Here is a 20,574-nt window from a genome sequence, read left to right as displayed (position 1 = left end):
GCGAGGCAGCGGCAGCGCCGCGGGATCGCGGCTTGACGAGGGGCCGCGGCCCGCGCGGAAGGCTGAAGAGGCCCGTTCCCTTTGCTAGCGTGACTGAATCGGCGTATAGTCGTCGGTAGAGGATCGGCCGGCCCTCGAATACCGTCCGCCCCTGCTCGCCGTCTCCGGCGGCAAAACCACCCGCCGATGAGTCGAAAGCCGATAAGCGAGGCCAGGAGGAGGACACTGCTCCAGAATCAGCGCTAAGAGCGCCGGCGAGCCACCCGCCGCCGCCGGCGTTGGCGCCGTGCTGCTCGCCCGCTCCACGATGCGCAACGGCGGCGTTCGTTTGTGGCATCATCGTGCCTCTCTAGTTCCCAACTGATACTCTGATAGTGTATTCGCAAATCGCAACGCCGTTCTCGAGACGACTAGGTTGTGTCCGATCAGCAAAAGTAATTTAATAAAGAATTAAGAACGGCGTTGTGGGCCAAGCGACACATAAAGAATAGGTTGTGTCCGATCGATAAGAATTAAGAATTATTCAGTGTGTTAGATATAATGGGCTTGGCCCATTACTATTTAATAAATCAAATAAATTTTATGATCCAATAAATGGTTTAGTATCGTACGGGATATTTACAGAAGGTTGACTCAACTTAAATGATTGGTCTTAGACTGGTTAATTTGAGAAGTTTAGAAAATAATAGCTGACTGTCGCGCGCGCCGCCCGGCCCGTGGGCGGGGCGTGGGGCGAGCATGGCTCCACTTTTGTCACTCACTGGTTGAATGCCCGTGTGTTGCTACGGGAGTTGATTTTCTTAACGCAAAAAAAGAGTATACAAGAACAAATTATAATGCAAATCAATCATCCAACTGGATACCAGCAGTCTGAGCTAAAGATTCAATTATAAAAAGATACAAATATGCCAACAAATATTCACCATTGACTGTGTAAATCTATTGCCATTCGAGCCTTGTCCATTAATAAGAAGCCCATCAGGGAATGACAGGTCATTTCCACTGTCTAAAATGCCTTTCAAGTCCTGCAGGAATTGATAATTTCAGTTTACTCATGCACCAAAGTGAGCAGTAAGATGCAATCTGAGATAGTACATCAGAATATAAACATACAGTGTGATTGAGTTTGAACCAGTCACCGGCCAATATGGTGAAAATCACCGGCAGGGGGTCAAATGGAACCGGGATCCTTGGTCTGCTAAGAACCCTGATGCCACCATAACCACCGGCTGCCTTGTGGAATAAAAGGGAAGGGAAGTAGTAGTAGCTCCCAATTTGGTCCTATTGCATGTTGTAAGTGAAATTGCCACCCGGAGGGATCGGGCAGTTTGTACCATACACGCCGTCTTGCCATGAGCTCCTCCTCTGTTGAATTCCTTGCCTACAATAAAAGAACAGTTATAAACATTATCACTCTTTTGCAGGGCCCAAATCTTCACACCCAAAATTAACATCGGCCGATGATGTCACACAACAGTACACAATCAAGTAGCCATGAGACTGATGCATTTAACATTCAACACAGTCACTCCATAGGTAACATGGACAGTGTGCATTTTTTTTCTTATACAGATTTCTTGCTAAGCAAATGACTGGATCAATATGGTGAACCGGAGTCACTCTCGCCACTCTCTTAAGGCAAATGAAGCCATGGATCACAATAATCTGCACATGCTCAATGCTAAGCCACTTTAATCCCCACTGATCTGTACAAGTATTAGTTGTACTTGTACATCAGGACATGTGCTCTTTTCGTCATGGATCTGGAAGGAAAGCGAAAGCACGAGTAAAAGACAGGAGGGGACATATTAATAAAAGGGACAAAGATCAAGTAGACATATTATAGTATCAGATTCCTCTAGCTACTAAGGAAAAGGAGGAAGTGAAATTTTATCCTCTGACAGCTCACTCTCCATCAGATACACACAGTAACAACAAAACAACCTCTGCAAGATAGGCACCAACCGGACCAAGATTCACAGCTGAGCCTACTCTACTGAAGGAAATTTTTTAACTATCAACTTGGGCTTAGAAGTAGTCCTGGCTTGTTCTCAAACTCCTGCCAATGTTTTGACAGCCAATGCCACTCCCAGCTCCATGTAGCATGCGTGAAGAAAGTGGCATTCAGAACTCCAAAAGAAAATGGCATGTACTCGGGAGTATCAGAAACCAACAGTTCAGTGAGAAACAGACAGGAAAGGGAAACAGCATGATCTGGGTGACGGCCATTGCATCCACAAATCTAGAACATCAACCCATGCTCGGAAAACAAAGCTTGTCAGTCCCAACCCACAACCAAAGGAAGCCACATTCAGAGAGAAACATGCCAAGCCTGAACAGGCAAGTCTGCTAGTGGGGACAGTGAAGGAAACAGAGTACAGCAGTAGTAACCGAGAGAAGGAAAAAAAAAACTATTGGTAGTGGATTACCATGAGAGGAGGAAGGGGACGGGCAGGTTGTTGAAGATGGCCTTGTTTAGATGAAACATAAAATTTTTTGAGATGAAATCTTGCTAATTTAAAGTACTAAATAAAATCTATTTACAAAATTTTTTGTACAAATGGGTTGTAAATCGCGAAACGAATCTAATGATGCTAATTAATTCATGATTAATTAATAATTAGCGAATGGTTACTGTATTATTACTGTTGTAAACCATGAATTAAATACGCTCATTAAATTCGTCTCATAATTTACAACCCATCATGCAAAAAGTTTTGTAAATAGAATTCATTTAGTACTTCATGCATGTGTCCAAATATTCGATGTGACTTTTTATTTTTTTGCGTTTACAGGTTTTACAGTTTTACAGGGTCTGATCTAAACAGGGCCATTGACGTTGATGTTGTCGTTGGTGACGGCGTCGATCTGCGGCCCCGGGAACTGGCCGTTGATCAGTATCCCCTGCATTACAGCAGTTGCATTCAGCTGACGGCCATTAGCGAATGCAGGTGAAATAATCGCTCGCCTCCTCTCGCGGGAACAGAGCACCAACAAGAGCAGCAACGCAGCAACAAAGGGCACAAGGCGGCAGTGCTCGTACCTCCTGCTTGACGCCGAGCGGGTAGATGTCGCCGAAGGTGACGTTCCAGGTGTAGAACCTGTAGGGGTCGGCGGCGCGCGCCGCGAGGAGTGAGGAGGCGAGGAGGACGGCGCAGCTGGGGCGAGCGGATGAAGAGGAGGCACCCTCCCTCGGGTCCTCCTCGCTTCCAGTGAGGGGAACAGCGGAGCGGCGGCTGCAGCGGCGAGCGAGACGGGACGGGGAGGCGATGGCGGGAGGAGGGGCGCGAGGGGTCCCGGCGTCGTGTGGGGGAAGGGACGCAGGTCCGGGCCGGCGGCGCGGCGCCCTCCGCGCCCTCCCTCGGACAGGCGGTGGATCAGCGCCGTCGTCCGGGCCGGCGGCGCGGCGCCCTCCGCGCCCTCCCTCGGGCCGGCGGTGGATCAGCGGTGTCGTCCGGGCCGGCGGCGCGGCGCCCTCCGCGCCCTCCCTCGGACCGGCGGTGGGGACCGAGGGCGACGCGAGCGGGAGCGAGATTGGGGAGCGAGGGGGGAGAGGAACCGGCGCGGCGCCCTCCGCGCCCTCCCTCGGACCGGCGGTGGATCAGCGGCGTCGTCCGGGCCGGCGGCGCGGCGCCCTCCGCGCCCTCCCTCGGACCGGCGGTGGGGAGCGAGGGCGACGCGAGCGGGAGCGAGATTGGGGGGAGCGAGGGGGAGAGGAACCGTTCGCTTCGTGGGGGCTTCTAACCTATCTCCATCCATTCCCCCTCCCCAACTCCCCCAAACGTATTATTTACTATATTTTACTGTCTTCCTCCAAAAGATTCCTCCCCCTATAACTCCTTCTCTCCAACCATTCTCTCACATCTATTCTCCTATATACTATCACTCATTAACTAACTATTTATTTATCATTTTTTAATTTTAAAAAAATCATATAGTATTTGTACTGTCATAATACGCATTATCATCATGTTACGGGGCTCAAACGGAATTAATATCGCGAAGAAACGGTGTGATTAGAATATAGAGGGAGTTTCAACTCCCCCCGTATATAGGGGGAGCTTTGGGGGGAACCGTTGGATCGCCAACTCCCCTCAAAGCACCCCCCTACGTTCGGTGGGGGAGGTATAAGGGGAGCCGTTGGAACTCGCCTTAGCGGTGGGCAGAACCACATGAGAGGTAGACTCACTTCATTCTTTTTAGGTAGCAGTAGATTTAATCTGAGTTAAAAGTTACTGAAGTTTCATGTTCCCTCTATTCGAGTTGGAGTTACGGGGGTGGAGTTTCTGTCTCCCCGTCTCTTCCTAAGCCGCTGAGACTCGTGGCCTTCCATTTCCTGCCGCGCATCTTTGATATAACCCGCAGGGGGCTCTTTCAGTTTCTCTCTTGCGACCACAAATCCAGCAGCACTCTGAGCTTTCCATTCCATCTCCTGCGCGCACACAAGATAGAAGAGTAGGCCTCCGGAACGTCTTCGTCCGCTGGGTTCACCTGCTCGGGTGAGGACGGCAATCACGTTTTTGAGAAGTGTCGGCGGCGGCAGGATTACTCGCTTGCAACTCTGTTCTCGGCGACGGCGCGGCACAACTCCTTCCCGTTCTCGGCGACAACTCTGTCTTCTTCCCGGTGTGGCGTTGGCGCTAGGCGATCGAGCGTGGTCTTCACTGCAACACTTCTGCACTGCATTAAGCGGGACGACTACATCAACAAAGCACCATGTCGCTTTTCGGGTGCTTCCGGCTCTGCCGCTGGGTATGCTAATCTTATTCTCAAAATTGCAATCTTTGTGATTAGCATAAACTGTATGATCGATATGCTTTATTTGAGAGATTCTACGTGTCATGCCTTGCTAGCACTAGTTTCATATTCATGATGACTTTGATGATGAATTCCTTTGATAAACACATACATGATATTATGTTCATGTATTTTTTGTTTGCGTCATATTTATAGAATAATTTAAACATAAAATTGCCTAGATTTCTAACACAGTGTTAGGTGGCAGCCTGCTGGTGGCGCCATCAGCCCATCACAATTGCCGATTACTTGGCCATTAGAGCCTTGCAGGCATTCCTCACTTGTCACCGAGCTTGGCATGAGCTTGATAAGATTTTTAGTGACTTATTACTTATTAGCATGGGCAAAGGCTGCGTGCATTGCAGAATTGCTGGTACACTGTTAATCCGAATGGCAGCAACACAGCAAGCAAGGCTTGAGCAAAGCTCAGCGCTTGCAACAACAGGTTATCAATTCCACCTCTCATCCGTATTCTTTTTCTTGGAATCTTTGCGCGACCAAGCCACATGCAAATGGGGCATGAAGCGAGGTTCTATGATTCTACTGAAAGTACACACATGCGTCAAACATTTGTTTTTGTCTTTACAACATTGGCATCTCGAGCTGTGAATATTTCAAGATAAGCATGAACAACACTACAACAGCACAACTTCAGCGTTCAGCAGCCCACAGATTTGATCTAAAACAGAACTGCATTGCAAGCATACATTTCAATCTATTTGAGAATCTCAGAACTATTTAGAAATCTTGGGACCACAGCACGACTGCGAAAATGAGCTAGCCTAACTAGTTGTTTCTATGACATTTTGCATGGACTCAACTAAGATCCATGAGACTTTTAGTAAATTTTATTATGCCTGGTACATCCAGTTGTTTCTACTTCTTCAAAAAAAAACATCCAGTTGTTTCTTCTTCTTTTAGTAAATGTATTGGACAGTAAATGGATTCAGGTCATCTTTGAGACCCCAGAGTTGAAAGTAGGCTCCTTGTGGTTTCAATATGGTGGGGAGAGGGAGGTCAAGCTGGAGATCACCTATGTTACGAGAAGATCAGACAAGGGAAAGGGTTAGAGGCTTGCTTTTCGTGTTCGTCAGACGAGGATACAACGACATATGTGCACTGGGGTGTGCTCGAGACCACAAGCACAAGGGATGGCACTGATGTGGCCGTCTGTACAATATTGTATTCAGGATTCAGATGTAAAATTCAGAAGCCAATTTGGGTAGCAGTTTTTCTGCATATTGTAACCTGAAGAACGTTGTCTGGCTCGTTTTGGACGACAAGTGGACAATACATAAAAAAAAAGGAGCTCAGGACTAGGAGATTTACTAGCAAGCATATAAGGTAGAATAAAAAATACCGCAAGAAAAATTAGAGGAAGGGTTGCTGTAGATACCAGCACATCAGTCTTAGCCGGCCGCGCCCTATCAGATGTTGAGAGAACCGGTGATTATTTATGCTCGACCATATCCTCTGGTTTTGTCTGCCATGCCTCCGTCGTCTCGATCACGAATCCACTCTCCAGCCGCTCCAACAACGCACGCATCTGAATAGAACACTGAACGGTGACAGAACCCAGTGGTAGCTAGCCCGACCAACGCACGCCGGTCGTCCGCGTCGATGAGGAGGCTGTGTCGCCGTCACCGGAGCAAGAGAAGTGGCTCCATGACTAGGAGAAGTCCATCCCCTCCCCTGTTATGTTTGCAGAATTTCGATCAGATTTTTGCGGGCCCGTTCATCCAGCAAAACGGGGGCCAAACTGAATTCATGGGGTGGACGGTATTTCTCCATCTATACACAGCACATGGGAGTCTGAAATTTTGCACCGTGCCCTGGGAATCAATCAACTATCTTTCCTTCTCCACGAATTTTCTTGGCGCGTCCGTGTCACCTTCGATTTGGGGGCGAATCGGGGATCTGAAATACCGTCCACCCTCTCTGCCTCTGCTCTCTTCAGCCACCGCTCCAGTTCCACGCCGACGGTCGATGTGCTCTGCTCCATGGCCATGAGCCTCCCTCTCGCCATCAGTGTCGCATGCCCTCGCCAGCGTCCGGAGCTCCGCTACTGTCGCTGAGTCACGAAAAGCTACAAGGTTCGAAGCTGCCTACCCCCGTCGCCGCATGACTGGGAGGCCGGGAACGGCGGGCCTTATCACGACATTAGGCAGCTCATGCTCAACGAAACCTGGCGGCAGCGTCCAGGAACTCAAGAAAGGATCCAGATTGACATCCCTGCTGAGCTTACTAGAACTTGAGAGCTGCGCGGCGCGGCTGTGCCCTCCATTGCCGTGCGGCCACAGCCCAGCCATGCTCACGACTAATCCAGAGCAAAACGCTTCTTCTCCGACGACGCCTCTCCGGATCTAAACCCCACACGGCGGAGCTGGCTGGCGCATCAGGAGTATCTGACCGATTAGCCATGGACGCAGAAGCGACCTCAGAATCAGCGTTCGATCAGGAGATCCAAGAGAAGAATAAAATGCATTCGATTTGCCATACAGGAAGACGCCGACGAGATTTTTTCCGGCCAGATCGCAAGAACTCCAGCTTGACGTTCGTGCAAGCAAGGCTTGGGGGCTCGCCGGAGTTCGGCGAGGAAGCGCCGCGGGATCGAGCCTCGACGAGGGGCCACGACCTGCGGGAAGACTAAGAGGCGGGTTCCCTTCGCAAGCGTGATTGAAATCCTAGCCGTCGGTAGAGGATCGGACGGTCCACAGCTGCCCAGGGTGGACGGTAAATGAAATACCGTCCCCCCGGACGGTAATTTGGATACCGTCCACCCCTGGTCGCCGTGTCCGGCGGCAGGGCCCCCCGCCGGCGAGCCGAGAGCCGACAAGCGAGGCCAGGAGGAGGACACTGCTCCGGAATAAGCGCTAAGCGCGCCGGCGAGACACCGCCGCCGGCTGCGTTGGCACCCAGCATGGTACCCGCCGCCGTGCTGCTGGCCGCGCGGGGCCCTCCGCCATCGCCGCATGAGCGCGTGGTCACCTTCACGAGCGCGCACCCTGCTGATGGCCGTGGCGGTGGCGTCCACCGTCTCGAAGAAGAGGGCGATACGATCAGAAACCGAAGCGTTCCGTGATCCCGTCCTCGCTGCCCGGCATGGAGGCAGCGCGACGTGCACCATCCCAAGCCATGAGCCCGTGCCGGAGGCCGGGAACGGCGGGTCATATCACGACACTACGCAGCTCGTGCTCAACGGAACCTGGCAGCGGCGGAGGAAGGATTCGCGCGGCGTCCAGGAACTCAAGAAAGGATCCCGACTGACATGCCTGCTGACCTTACTACTTCAGAGCTGCGCGGCTGTGCCCTCCATTGCCGTGCGGCCAGCCAAGCCATGCTCGCGAGACTCACCAGCAGGGTGATCAGACGGTTTTTCCTTGCTTGCAATTCGAAAGAACTCCGGCTTGACGCTCGTGCAACCAAGGCTTGGGGGCTCGCCGGAGTTCGGCGAGAGGCCGCGCCGCGGGATCGAACCTCGACGAGGAGCCGCGGGGACTGAAGAGGCCCGTTCCCTTCGCAAGCGTGACTGAATCGATGTATCCTGGCCGTCCGTAGTGGATCGGACGGCCGATGGCTGCCCAGGGGGTGGACGGTAAATGAAATACCGTCCACCCCGGACGGTAATTGGGATACCGTCCGCCCCCTGGTCGCCGTGTCCGGCGGCAAGGCCACCCGCCGGCGAGCCGAGAGCCGACAAGCAAGGCCAGGAGGAGGACACTGCTCCGGAAGCAGCGCTAGGAGCGCCGGCGAGCCACCCGCCGCCGCCTGCATCGGCACCAAGCAAGGCAGCCTCTGTCTGCCCCGTCGCGCGCGAGCGCCGTGCTGCTCGCCCGCTCCACGATGCGCAACGGCGGCGTTCGTTTGTGGCATCGTGCGTGCCTCTCTACTTCCCAACTTATACTCTGATAGTGTATTCGCAAATCGCAATGCCATTCTCGGGACGACTAGGCTGAGCTCTTCCCTGTAATTTCCTTTTGCATAGGTTATGTCCGATCAGTAAGAATTACGAATTATTCAGTGTTAGGTCAGCCTGCTGGTGCCGCCATCAGAATTGCCGATTACTTGGCCGTTGGAGCCTTGCAGGCATTCATCCCTTGTCACCAAGCTTGGGATGAATTTGATAAGATTTTTAGTGACTTAGTACTGGGCAAAGACTGCGTGCTTTGCACCAGTTGCTGGTACGCTGTTCATCCAAATGGCAACAGTGCAGCAAGCAGGCGTAGGCTTGAGCAAAGCTCAGCGCCTCCAAGAACAGGTTATCAATTCCATCACTCATCCATATTCTTGGAATCTTTGCGCGACCAAGCCACATGCAAATGGGGCATGAAGCGAGGTTCTATGATTCTACTGAAAGTACACACATGCGTCCAACATCTGTTGCTGTCTTTACAACATTGGCATCTCACCCGATTGAGGGGGCTAAAGTACTTCACAAAACGCGTGCTCCGGGAAAGTGTAAATTCTTCATATGGCTTGTTCTTCATGACAGATGTTGGACCGCTGCTCGGCGCAAGCAGCATGGCTTGCAGGACGAAGACTTGTGTGTGTTCTGTGCCCAGTCATCGGAAACCATTGATCACATTCTAACCACTTGCCCTTTCTCCAGGGAGATTTGGTTCAAGATTTTGCGTAAAATTGGGTGGGAGAGAGTTATGCCCAGTACGCTGACATTCAATTTTCCTTCATGGTGGACAGATGCACGGAAACAGATTCCCAAGGCAGGTAGAAGAGGCTTTGATTCTCTAGTCATTTTGGTGTGTTGGATCATCTGGAAAGAAAGAAATGACAGAACCTTCAGCCGCTGTGTCCACACGGTTGACGATGCTATACTGCGTGTGTTGGACGAGATCACCGCTTGGTCTCTCGCTGGGTTTAGACAGCTTGAGTCCGCCTTTGTAGTTCCTGGGGTACCAACAGGTCGCGAAGTGTTAACCGTGTAATCGTGTTTACTGCTTTGGTTTAGGATTGGTTTCACCTCTCCGGAACCAATCCCGCTTGTAAAACTTTTTTCTATCCTCTTAATGAAAAACGTGCTCAGACACGATCGCGAAAAAAAAGAATATTTCAAGATAAGCATGAACAACACTACAACAGCACAACCTTTTTTCAGCGTTCAGCAGCCCACAGATTTGATCAGGAAACCAACGTACATCAAATTCCGCAAACATGAACATATTTGCTTTTGAAAATATAAAGCATTATTAGCAGACAGAAGTAAAATGTCAAGCTGTACGAGGGAGTCTTACAGAAGTTACAGCTGCAACACTGCAGAAGCCCGTCAGGGACAGACTGCGACAAGAGAATTGCAAGAGAGAACTGTAGCTGAAAGAACATCCGTTTGTACAATCTATGAGGGCTTGTAGTACTTGGTTGGCACGAAGGGCATCTTTGTCACAACAGCGTCATAGGACTTGCCACGAACAACAACCTTGAATTCTGTCCCAGCCTTATGCAAACCTGATTTAACGTAACCCATGGCGATGTTCTTCTTCAGGCAGGGGCTGAACCCTCCGCTGGTCACCTCACCGATTTTCTCCCCAGAGCTGCTCACAAGCTCACTGTGACCCCGTGCAGGCGGCCCTTGTGTGAACATGCCAACACGCCTGATCTTTGGACCTTCCTGAAGCTGCTTGAGGATCACATCTGCACCAAGGAAACCACCTTCTGCTCTCCTCCTTTTGCCGATTGCCCATGAGAGGCCGGCTTCGACTGGCGTGATGTGTTGCTCCATGTCGTTGCCATACAGGCAGAGGCCAGCCTCCAGGCGGAGACTGTCACGGGCACCCAAGCCAGTCAACCGGACCTTGTCCTCTGATTTTTCCAGGATAGCCTTTGCAAGATCGACTGCATTCTCTGATGGAACAGAGATTTCAAAGCCATCCTCACCAGTATAACTGAAATAAGATATCCTTAGAATATTAAAACAATTCTGAATTGTGAAGCAATATAGGAAATTTACGTTCACCCTTCATTGACCAAAAACCATAAACCCATCATAGTTAACTATGGATGTTGGGGAGATCAAATAGAACCGTGTCAATAAATTTGTGGGAAATCACATACAAGCTTATGTAAAATGCTGCACTGAAGAATTTTGAGAAAAGATAATCTAAGATAGCTTTGATGATGATGACTTATACAGTTGGTTGAACAATAATCACCAAAATATATCACTTTGGCTTGATGGAACAGGAAATGATACGATTTCTTTATGTACAAGTATGAGTGTATGACGGATGAGCAGTGACTAATCAAAGTTAGTAGTTAAGGACTTCACCTAGCTTTTAAGGAAGCACCAGAATCATATGAGGTGGAGGTGTGGGTGTTATTTAAATAATGGAAGTAAAAGATCAAAGTAATACCCTGTTCTTGTAAGAAAGCATGCATATCCATTGATGTCAATCATCTTGAAGTCACTGAAGTACATTTTGCTCAAATCTTCTTTTGTCAGCAACTGGAGGGTAGGTGCAGCAAGAGGACCCTGTGTATGTCAAGGAATAAGTTATACAATATGCTGCCTTTCTATGAATTTGGAAGCTGGTACACATAAGTAAGCACTCGGATAAATGAACATTCTATTTGCCACAAGTGAAAGTTGATCACTTCTGTGAAATAATATTAAAAATGCTTAGGGAGGGTACATATTTGGGAGACTGCTTCCCGAGGAATTAGACAGGAAAACCATAATTACAGATCATGCAGATTGATTCTATGTATGGTTACAGAGCAGCCAAAACATTTATCCTCCTACTTAGTAAAGAAATTGTGAACCATGAATGGAGTTTAAAAAAAGGTTCATCAGGAACCACATTCCATGTGTTGTGTTAACAAATTCATATGAACTTGGAGTGGACTGTTTTGACAATCCATTCTAGGTATTTCTTAACCACAAGACCATGGAGGCAGCTTTACTTCCACCAACCAAGAAAACGACATGCAAACCTGCTCTACTGCTATCTCAGGTAAAACAATTGGTTGAAGCCCAGAAAACACTCTAAGGTTATCACGATTTGACTTGGCAACTAGCAAGCAAGCAACATCGCTTGATCCAACTAAATTGCATGGATGTCTCTCTTATGATTCATCAATCTGAAATCATAGTTAAGAATCATAAAGAAGCCCACCAGACATGTGCATATGAATCATAAAAAATATTGTTTTACCATCAACATAACATCAAGATCAAAATTCTGGTCTGCATACTGAACTAGTGTCATGCCATCACATCGGATGGGCTATTGAGAAAACCCAATAATCTTGCTAAAAAAAACTAAATACACTTGATACTGGCAGAAAATTCAAACGCCAGTACACCACAAACTAATACAGAGATCTCAGATAAATTGCAAACACTTTTCACCAATCACCAATCATAGTCTACAGTCCATAGCATCACTGGGTACAAATTGAAATAAAAATCCCAGCAAAGAAATCTAGCACAAAAATCAGCTTTTTGGCAAAACAATCTGCTTTCAGCCATACACATCCTAAAGCCCCCATTGATCTAATGGTTATTATTATCAAAAAAATCTAATGGTTATAACTGCACTGTATCAAACAAGCCTCTGCGTCCATCTAGTGATCCTATACATCTGAACTCGAATACATTTTTTTTTTCAAACAACAAAAACCACTTCACAATAGTTTCTCTGTCCTGCCGTTATTGATCATCAGAACATTAAAAAAAACTTCTGGGAATATTCATGTATGGAAGTCATCAATTAAAGCAGTCCATGAACACCAGCAGGCAGCAGGAGGGCAAGAGAACGGCACTGACCTGCAATGCGAGCAGCGAGCGCTCATCGTGGATGTGCCACTTGACATCTCCGCCCTTCTTGTTGAAGGCCTCCATGTGCGCCTCGATGTGGGCGAGGTCCTTGTCCCTGCAGCCGGCGTTGACGACGAGGTATATGTGCTGGTCGGTGACCTTGGTGACGATGGAGTCGTCGATGGCGCCGCCTTTCTCGTTGGTGAAGACGGTGAGCGTGCCGGTGCCGTCCTTGAGGCCGGCGACGTCGGCGATGACGAGGGACTCGAGGAAGGGGATGGCCCCGCGGCCCTTGAGGCTGAGGCCGCACATGTGGGCGACGTCGAAGAGGCCGCCGTTGGTGCGGCAGTTGACGGTGGACTCCATGATGGAGTCCTTGTACTGGATGGGCATGCTCCACCCGGCGAACGGCACCATCTTGCCGCCGTTGGCGACGTGGAAGTCGTAGAGCGCCGTCTTCTTGAGCTCGGCCTCCGCCGCCTCCGCCGCGCTCGCCAGGTGGCGGACGCGCGCGGGCGCCGCGCCGGAGAAGCCGACGGCGCGGCGGGCGAGCTTGGCGCACGCGAGGAGGCCTCTCATCGTCGCCGCGGGGTGATGGGGTTGATTGGTGGGTTCTTTTGGAGATTGGTGGGAGAGCAGGCGGAAAAAAAAAAAGGAAAAGACTTACAGGGGGTGGGTGGAGCGGTGGGATCGGGTGCGGGTGGTGGTGGGGGTGCGCGCGCGCTCGGAGCAGCGGCGGCGGCGGCGCTTGGTTGGTGATGACGGATCAGTGAGTGATCAGTGGTGCTCGCGTGTCTCGAGTTGTTATGGGTATTTTTTAGCAGGTGTCTAGTCTGGTGGTAGATGCTGACGGTGACGGCTCCTCGACTCAACCAACCGTGCAGTGCTTGTTGCTTCCTGCTCAACAACGATTCTATAGTGTGGGGTTGGCCAGCTGGGGACAAAAATCCCAGGAAGAATCAAAGATAAACTACCAAGGATGTCAGTGTCCAGCAAGGCGCCATGTCGCTTCAGCAGTATAGTTTATGCCCCCAACATAAAATGGAACTAAATTCTAATGAGCAACTAGCATAAGTGAATCTCAAGGACAAGATAACATTGATAGTTAAGGGTAAGCGATAAAACAATTTGACGAACATAGCCACCATGATCAGAACACCAGCCATTCTGCGATCCCCGGAAATTCTTAATTGCAACCACGCATTTGTATTCCAGAACTAATTCAACAAATGTCTACTAACCATTGCGAATGGGACCAGAATCCTGGCAGCATCAGTGAACAATTCCAAATAGGACCAGAACTCAGTCAAAATATCAATGAACCATTGCAAATAGCACCAAAATTCAATGATCTGATCTAGAATTCAAAGAGCTCGTCTTTCCTTTGATGCCAATCAGAAAAACACTATGGCGGCTAAGATTCACCTCAAAACGCATCTTCAAAAATGCTAGTATCGACAGCACAGCTCTATAGAGGTGTATTCACAGGCTTCACCTCCCAGACACAACAAGAATAAAAACGGATGAGGAAATCTTGACGACACTCAGATTAGTCTGGCTGTAGACAACAGAAAGCACAGTAGTGAGTCCTGCAAGCGCCTTACGACTTGGACCCTGAGGATTTTTTCGAGGATTTTTTCGAGGACGCTTTCTTCTGCTTCTTGGGTGCAGTCTCGGGTACCTTCTCAGCATCTGCAGGCTTCTTCCTGTCTTTCCTCTCCCTTTTCTTCAGAGCATGCATATGGGCTTTAAGCACTGTTGCATATGAAGCTTGGAACTTTGCGTACTCCTTTAGTGAGACCTGGAGGTCATCCAAAGTTGAACAAGCTATGCAAATTACACAAGGATAAATAGACAGTTTCAGCAAGTTGGAATAGTGCTTATGGAACAGAAGGATACAGGAATTTCACATGAATCAACTAAGCATCACAAAATAACAAAAGTAATTGCAAGTGAGTGTGTTCAGAAGACATTGAATAAAAAAATACCACTGTCGACATCCTGGTAAATTAACACTTGCAGTCTTATGAAGCTCCATAGAGAAGCATTTGGTCGGAGATGTTCTAATTGACTGCACAAATTTGATTCCAGGGCAAGTAAATGTGCACGAAATAGAAGAAAACTAACACAAATTTGACTTGCATGGTCACAGTTCTGTAATATAAAAGGTAAAGTTACTGGTATTGCTTGTGATGACCTTGTCTTATTTTTATGTGAACCTGGAGTAATATATATTATGGGTCAAGAACCAATATTTCTGTCCCTATATATGGAATGGTTTACATCACCACATCAATACAAGTTCAAGGAAATTACTTATTTAGAATAACTTGGAATTCTGAGCATGTCATGCCTGTTTCATTTAAAAACCAAACAAGTTCCCATGCTAACTTTTTTAGGAATATTTATCTTCATGCCAGCCTGTGTTTTGAGGCAAAGATTTACATTTGCATGCACCTTGATAAAAGTTTTTACCTAATGCTAAAATGTGGAACTAAGGAGAACCATCACTGTTTGATACAAATTTAGAATTAAATACAACAAGTAAAAGAATATCATTCTTTAAAAATTTCACACATAGATATCTCAAGTTATCAAAATTGTCAAATTTAGGAAGTACAGCAGATAATTGTTAAGCAAATTATGTAACCCTTTACATGTTTCCTTTATACCAAGTGACTAGCAGATGTTGAGCATATTTTCTCGCCATTGTCATGCACACACGGTTGCATTCAATACAACAATAGAAATCAAAAAATGTATATGCTATATCATCATTACAACTCAGAAATCACCAATGCATAAATTGTATCATTATTAGCAAGATGTCGTATTTACTCCGGTACTAAGAAACTGATTCTGTAATTTCTCTATACTTTCCATTCTGCTACAGGAGAAGTTGTTCATACTCTGCTACCCGCCATTCTTTTCTAGATATTGAAGGCACTGCTTTAATTTACTAAGCTTATGGGTTCCTACTTCCTATCTACTTCCGAAATCCATAGAATCCCTTTGACAGAAAAGAAACGACATATCCTACCACCATATGTCCATAATCGATAACCATGATGTTTTAGCACATAGGTGAATATGTGTACAAATGTTGATCTTAAATTCATACTCATAACTACTGCACGGACATAATTAGGAACAAATAAGCTAGCAAACTGCTCACTAGTCACCACTACACAGTGTGCACAAAACCATCAACTCTACCCAAAACATATCCGATAATCCCAGGAGCAGCACAAGGATGGTCTCAGTACCGAGGTGGAGATGCTCTTCTTGCCATCGGAGGCGCGGACAAGGCACCGGTACTCCACCTCCTTCCCATTCTTCTCCATCTTCTGCAACTGTGCCTTGCCCTTGAGAGACGCTGCCCACATCAAAGAACGCATCAGGTCAGACTTTCAACTCTTCACCCACTCCAATCTACAAACCACCATACGAGTCAACAGAGAGGGGCACTCACATCGCTTCATGGTGACCCACACGGAGCCCTTCTCCGTGCTCCGCTCGTACATGCTCGTCAGCTCGCTCAGGAACCGATCTGGTTGCAGCACCACCTGAAAACAGCCGCACAGATGCGACGCGTAAGGGGAAAGCAATCGGAAGCACTCTCGAGACAACCGCATCTGCGATTGAAATAGCGGAAGAAACCCAACATCTAATGGCGATTCCCCAGAACTATTTCCACTTCTAATCCGAACGCTAGGGCAAAGAAAAAAGGACAACAAAAAGATCTGGATCCCCAGAAATTCTCGCCGCCAAATCGCGATCCTCAGCGCAAAGGGCACGAAGCACGGCAAAACTGCGAGCGAAAACAGCGGAGGGGGCGAAGAATCGGGGCGCGAAATTACCATCTTGAGAGGCCGCCTCGAGCGATCGCTGAGAGAGCAGTCTCCCCTCGAGTGTTCCTCTCTTCTTCGAGTCTTCGTTGCCTTTTGGCCTTTGGGAGGACGAACCGTGGAAGACGAGAAGGGTATAGGGGGGTACAGGAGAGCACGGACGGCGGAGATTGCGGAGCATGTAGGATTCAACGGCCGCGATGCGGGTTAGGCTTCCTGGAGACTTTGTCAACTGCTTGAGACGGAATTTGCTCCGCCGCCGCCAGCTACAACCCTTGCAGTAACTTTTTTTTGTTGTTTTTTGACCGTAGGTAAAATGATCTGTACTTTCCTTGTGGATCGTAAATTCTTGACTGCACGATATGATCGACGATTCTGAATACCGCTGAAGGCCGTGGTTCACATTGACATGGGCGTGCACGCGTGTAATTTTGAGTTTTTCTGAACTCCTGATTCAGAATTTCAGATAACTTTCGGACTGCTGCAGAATGCTCGTACACAAGCTCGACGGCAAGGAAATTCGGGAAACGGATCTGCAATTCACCAGTCACGAGTTAACAACAAGAATGCAATCACCCCTTCATGGTTGCGCGTGTACGCATGAATCTACCAGGTCACCAGGAACACAAGAACTGCTGGTGTCTGACGCTACTGAATCTCTGAATCCATTTATGTCATGGCGTTCAGGTTCAGCAGCCCCGCGAGTTTCAGTATTAACACAGAGACAAAACCAACAGCAAGAGCGAGGCTACAGCCGAGAGCGACCGATCCTGTCATCCTCAGTGCTGACGTGGCCGCGAGTGATCTCCTTCAGCGACGTGCAGCCGCTCAGCGCCATGGCAATCTCGAGCTCGTCCCTCAGCATCTGCAGTGCCTTCCTCACACCGGGCTCGCCGTCCACGGCGAGGGCGAACAGGACGGGCCTTCCAATCTGACAGAGGACAAGCATGATGCGTTACATCTCAACATTCAGACAGTCAGAGTAATCCTGCAGAGGACTTACAAATACTCCTGAGGCTCCCAATGCCAAGGCCTTGAACACGTCAGTGCCACGGCGGATGCCACCGTCAAGGAACACAGGGACACGCCCTTTGGCTTCTCTGACAACCTGAAATTTTCATCGCCACTGTAAGTTAGCATCAACCAAAGAATATCCAAGGCAGCTGTGCAACCGTGCCTGTGATTGGTTAGCATACCTCTTCGAGGCAGCTGATGGTTGAAGGAAGATAGTCTAGCTGGCGTCCCCCGTGGTTGGACATGATAATACCCGCAACACCACATTCAATGGCAATTCGAGCTGCACATTTGCAAATATTTGGGATGGTAGCTCAGCATCACTGACATAACATTTAAAGAAGTAACTGAAACCAAATACTTGCCATCTTCTGCTGTTATGACTCCTTTCACTAAGATAGGCAACCGGGTAATCATCTGTAGCCACTTGATATCCTGCAGTGCATGTCATTGATAGGTCATTTTCACTGAGCTATGCATGAGATATGCCATTAATCTCTGAGGGTTCATTGTAGTCATTAAAATGTTGCAAAGCCTACCTTCCAAGATAGAGAGCTGTCAATCTGGCTAGTGACATATGCAGCAAGGCCAGAAACATTCTGAAATGTTACAAAGCAACTTCTGTAAAAATAAAATGAAACGAAACGTATTCATCTGAATTTCAACCCTATACAATTGGAGCAGCTCAGATTTCAGAAAACCTTGTCCATATTGCTGAGATCCAGTCCTTCAAAGCACTTCAATCCCACATTTTCAGGCAAGGAGAATCTAGTGACAGAAAGAAGAATAAATAATTCATATAATGAACTCCAGATGGTATTTTTGGTAAACCATGTATAGTTCAGATACAGAACTCCTGCTGAAACTATAAAACATCACTTTGTATACAGTACCAAGATGAAGACCTGTTCCTGACATCAGCTTCCCTGTGACCAAGCCGTGGGGCATCAACAGTGATTGCAATTGCCTTATAGCCAGCGTTTTCAGCCCTTCTGACAAGCTGTTGCACAAAGTTCCTGTCCTTGAATACCTAAATATGGCAATGGCGGTAAACAGGGGAAGATCAAATCTAAGGGAAAATAAGGTAAGAATGCAAGTATGTAACATTAGGTATGATGATCATACTGAAAGTTGAAAGAAACGGAGTCCTGGTCCACTCGAGCTAACTTCTTCAATACTACAAGATGACCATGAAGACAAAGTCTGAAAATGTAACCAGTAAAGAAATTAACATGTGAGTCATCATTTAACCAATACAAAGGTGCAATCTTCCAAACCATAATAGTTCCTGCAGCAGCTGCAGCTCGGGCAGAAGCAACCTCTCCTGCATTTCAGATGAACCTCCACAAATAAGCTTGAATTACACCAGAAGACAAGTTAACTGAACTATAGTATAGCGAGATAGAACCTTCTGGATGGGCCAGTTTGTGCAAAGCAGTGGGAGCCAACATAATGGGCATGGAAATGTTGTAGCCTAAAACGCTCAGGGACATGTCGATACAGGACACATCAATCAGTACCCTTGGTCGAAACCTAATACCATCATTCATTAAAAAGGACATGATCAGATTCATTAGTATTTCATTTTCTTCTTGTTTCCAGATTTAGATCGAACACATAAGAACACACCTTGGAAAATTTTATTGGACTATAATAATAAATTACAAAGGACATGATCAGATTCATTAGTATTTCATTTTCTTCTTGTTTCCAGATTTAGATAGAACACATAAGAACATACCTTGGAAAATTTTATTGGACTGTAATAATAAAGTAAGCTAGTATAAGTGCCAGTTCATCATTCCAATTCTTTATCCTGAAAGGATGACTGCTCCTATATTTTCTGCTAAAGAAATTAACACTGAAGAAATTCCCAGATAACATGCTTCTATTCCCTAGCGACAAACATGCTAGGTTGTCGTTCTTCAATCTTACACCACAAAATTTGCCAGTTTCTTCACTTTTAAAGACGCAGTTGGTAATACATGGTTTTCGGAAAACCTAAAATAAAGGATGAGAAATAATCACATCTAGCTATTTAGCTGATCCAGTTGATCACTGCATACAAACACAGCTAAAACCTACAAATCTGTAAGATAACTTACAAAATTCTGGAGAATGCCTCCCTATTCTCCTTGAGTGTCCGCTGATCTTCTGCACCTGACGCATAGAAGTCATAAAACATCTTCGACAGCTTCTGCTTTGCGAGCTCTTCATAGTCAGAGACATTCATGATCAGCGCCATCTCCCTGCTCAAAATTCTTCTCTTAGCTCACAGTTCATCCATCAATGTTTTCTCCTGTTATTATAAGATATATTGAGGATTGGTAATCGACGCCTGCTAAAAATAAGGATAAGGGCAATTAGTCATGATTAATCCACTGTGATTAGATTAAACATGTTAGATGTGAGAAGCTCATAACAACAACCAAGTGTAAGGGAAACCGAAATCGAAACAGCCTAAAAGCTCAACAGGGTAAAACGGAAATCAAACATGTGAGAAGCTCACATGAATTGTTCCAGTAAAATCAAACGCATCATCAAACTAAAAGGGGTTATGAAGGGCACTAACAATATAGCATCTCTAGAAGGATGGATCGACAAGACTCAAGAGGACTGACTAATCAGTAGAGTGCAGGCTCAAGGTTTGTGCCTGTGTGTGGAAATGGATTTGCTGTGGCTGGTGATGGTCTGTTACTACCACTGGACTGGAAACTATTGGTCTCAACTTTCAACGCTGATGACAGTGACAGAGCAGCACGCCTTCTAAAATATCTCGATTTCTGCAATAATGCATTCCGATTCGAGTACCGGAACACTTCTGCTCGAATTAAACTCGTAGAGAAACTGTTCGTACCTTCGGTAGAAGTCGAAGCCCCTGTAGCAATAGGACGACCACCGCTAAGGCAGCAGTTGTCACTTGTCAGTCTGCCAGTCACAAGTTCATCATCCCTTTCCGCCCCAATAGACTATAGATAGGATGACGGAGCTGTGATAGTGATAGATTGAGAGCTTGCCGCTCAGCAAGATGCCATGCTTCAGCATGGAACCGGCAGTGGGTTAGCTTCCCCGTAGCAAGGAAATGCGAGGCCGCCGTTGCTTCAGTTAATTTGGGGAGGCGCGCTGCTAGGCGGCGGCCGGCGG

At 47.6% G+C, this 20,574-nt stretch overlaps 3 protein-coding genes and 1 long non-coding RNA gene across 12 annotated transcripts; all 4 read right to left on the bottom strand.

Annotated features, from left to right (window-relative positions):
• Positions 1-817: 817 nt before the first annotated feature.
• On the bottom strand, positions 818-2,492 carry LOC120641836. The gene is made up of 3 exons (XR_005662429.1): positions 2,430-2,492; positions 1,114-1,381; positions 818-1,025 (listed from the first exon to the last, which is right to left on the bottom strand). It is a non-coding gene; the product is annotated as an uncharacterized LOC120641836 (long non-coding RNA).
• Positions 2,493-9,936: 7,444 nt separating this feature from the next.
• Positions 9,937-13,352, bottom strand: LOC120641831 (aminomethyltransferase, mitochondrial-like). The gene is made up of 3 exons (XM_039918094.1): positions 12,578-13,352; positions 11,163-11,281; positions 9,937-10,694 (listed from the first exon to the last, which is right to left on the bottom strand). Exons 1-3 carry the CDS (start codon positions 13,145-13,147, stop codon positions 10,148-10,150), a joined length of 1,236 nt encoding a protein of 411 aa, XP_039774028.1. The 5' UTR covers positions 13,148-13,352; the 3' UTR covers positions 9,937-10,147.
• Positions 13,353-13,858: 506 nt separating this feature from the next.
• On the bottom strand, positions 13,859-16,586 carry LOC120641835 (signal recognition particle 14 kDa protein-like). The gene is made up of 4 exons (XM_039918108.1): positions 16,429-16,586; positions 16,041-16,134; positions 15,835-15,944; positions 13,859-14,369 (listed from the first exon to the last, which is right to left on the bottom strand). Exons 1-4 carry the CDS (start codon positions 16,429-16,431, stop codon positions 14,169-14,171), a joined length of 408 nt encoding a protein of 135 aa, XP_039774042.1. The 5' UTR covers positions 16,432-16,586; the 3' UTR covers positions 13,859-14,168.
• Positions 16,587-16,935: 349 nt separating this feature from the next.
• On the bottom strand, positions 16,936-20,431 carry LOC120641833 (peroxisomal (S)-2-hydroxy-acid oxidase GLO2-like). Of its 9 annotated transcripts, XM_039918105.1 has the most exons (13): positions 20,003-20,210; positions 19,769-19,811; positions 19,536-19,679; positions 18,839-18,963; positions 18,708-18,754; positions 18,556-18,633; positions 18,336-18,460; positions 18,132-18,198; positions 17,970-18,029; positions 17,796-17,865; positions 17,613-17,713; positions 17,420-17,524; positions 16,936-17,347 (listed from the first exon to the last, which is right to left on the bottom strand). In XM_039918105.1, the coding sequence occupies exons 3-13, from the start codon at positions 19,673-19,675 to the stop codon at positions 17,165-17,167; spliced, it is 1,101 nt and encodes a 366-aa protein (XP_039774039.1). In that variant the 5' UTR covers positions 19,676-19,679; positions 19,769-19,811; positions 20,003-20,210; the 3' UTR covers positions 16,936-17,164. The 9 variants fall into 9 exon arrangements, with proteins under 9 accessions (XP_039774039.1, XP_039774035.1, XP_039774041.1 ...); XM_039918101.1 differs by lacking the exons at positions 19,769-19,811; positions 20,003-20,210 and adding an exon at positions 20,288-20,431 and having other exon boundaries at positions 19,536-19,768; XM_039918107.1 differs by lacking the exons at positions 19,769-19,811; positions 20,003-20,210 and adding an exon at positions 20,288-20,422.
• Positions 20,432-20,574: the final 143 nt, after the last annotated feature.

Source organism: Panicum virgatum, chromosome 7K, assembly GCF_016808335.1.
Source record: "Panicum virgatum strain AP13 chromosome 7K, P.virgatum_v5, whole genome shotgun sequence".
Lineage (NCBI taxonomy): Eukaryota > Viridiplantae > Streptophyta > Magnoliopsida > Poales > Poaceae > Panicum > Panicum virgatum.
Note: the sequence above shows the minus strand (reverse complement) of the source record. Positions and strands in the feature narration are given on the sequence as shown.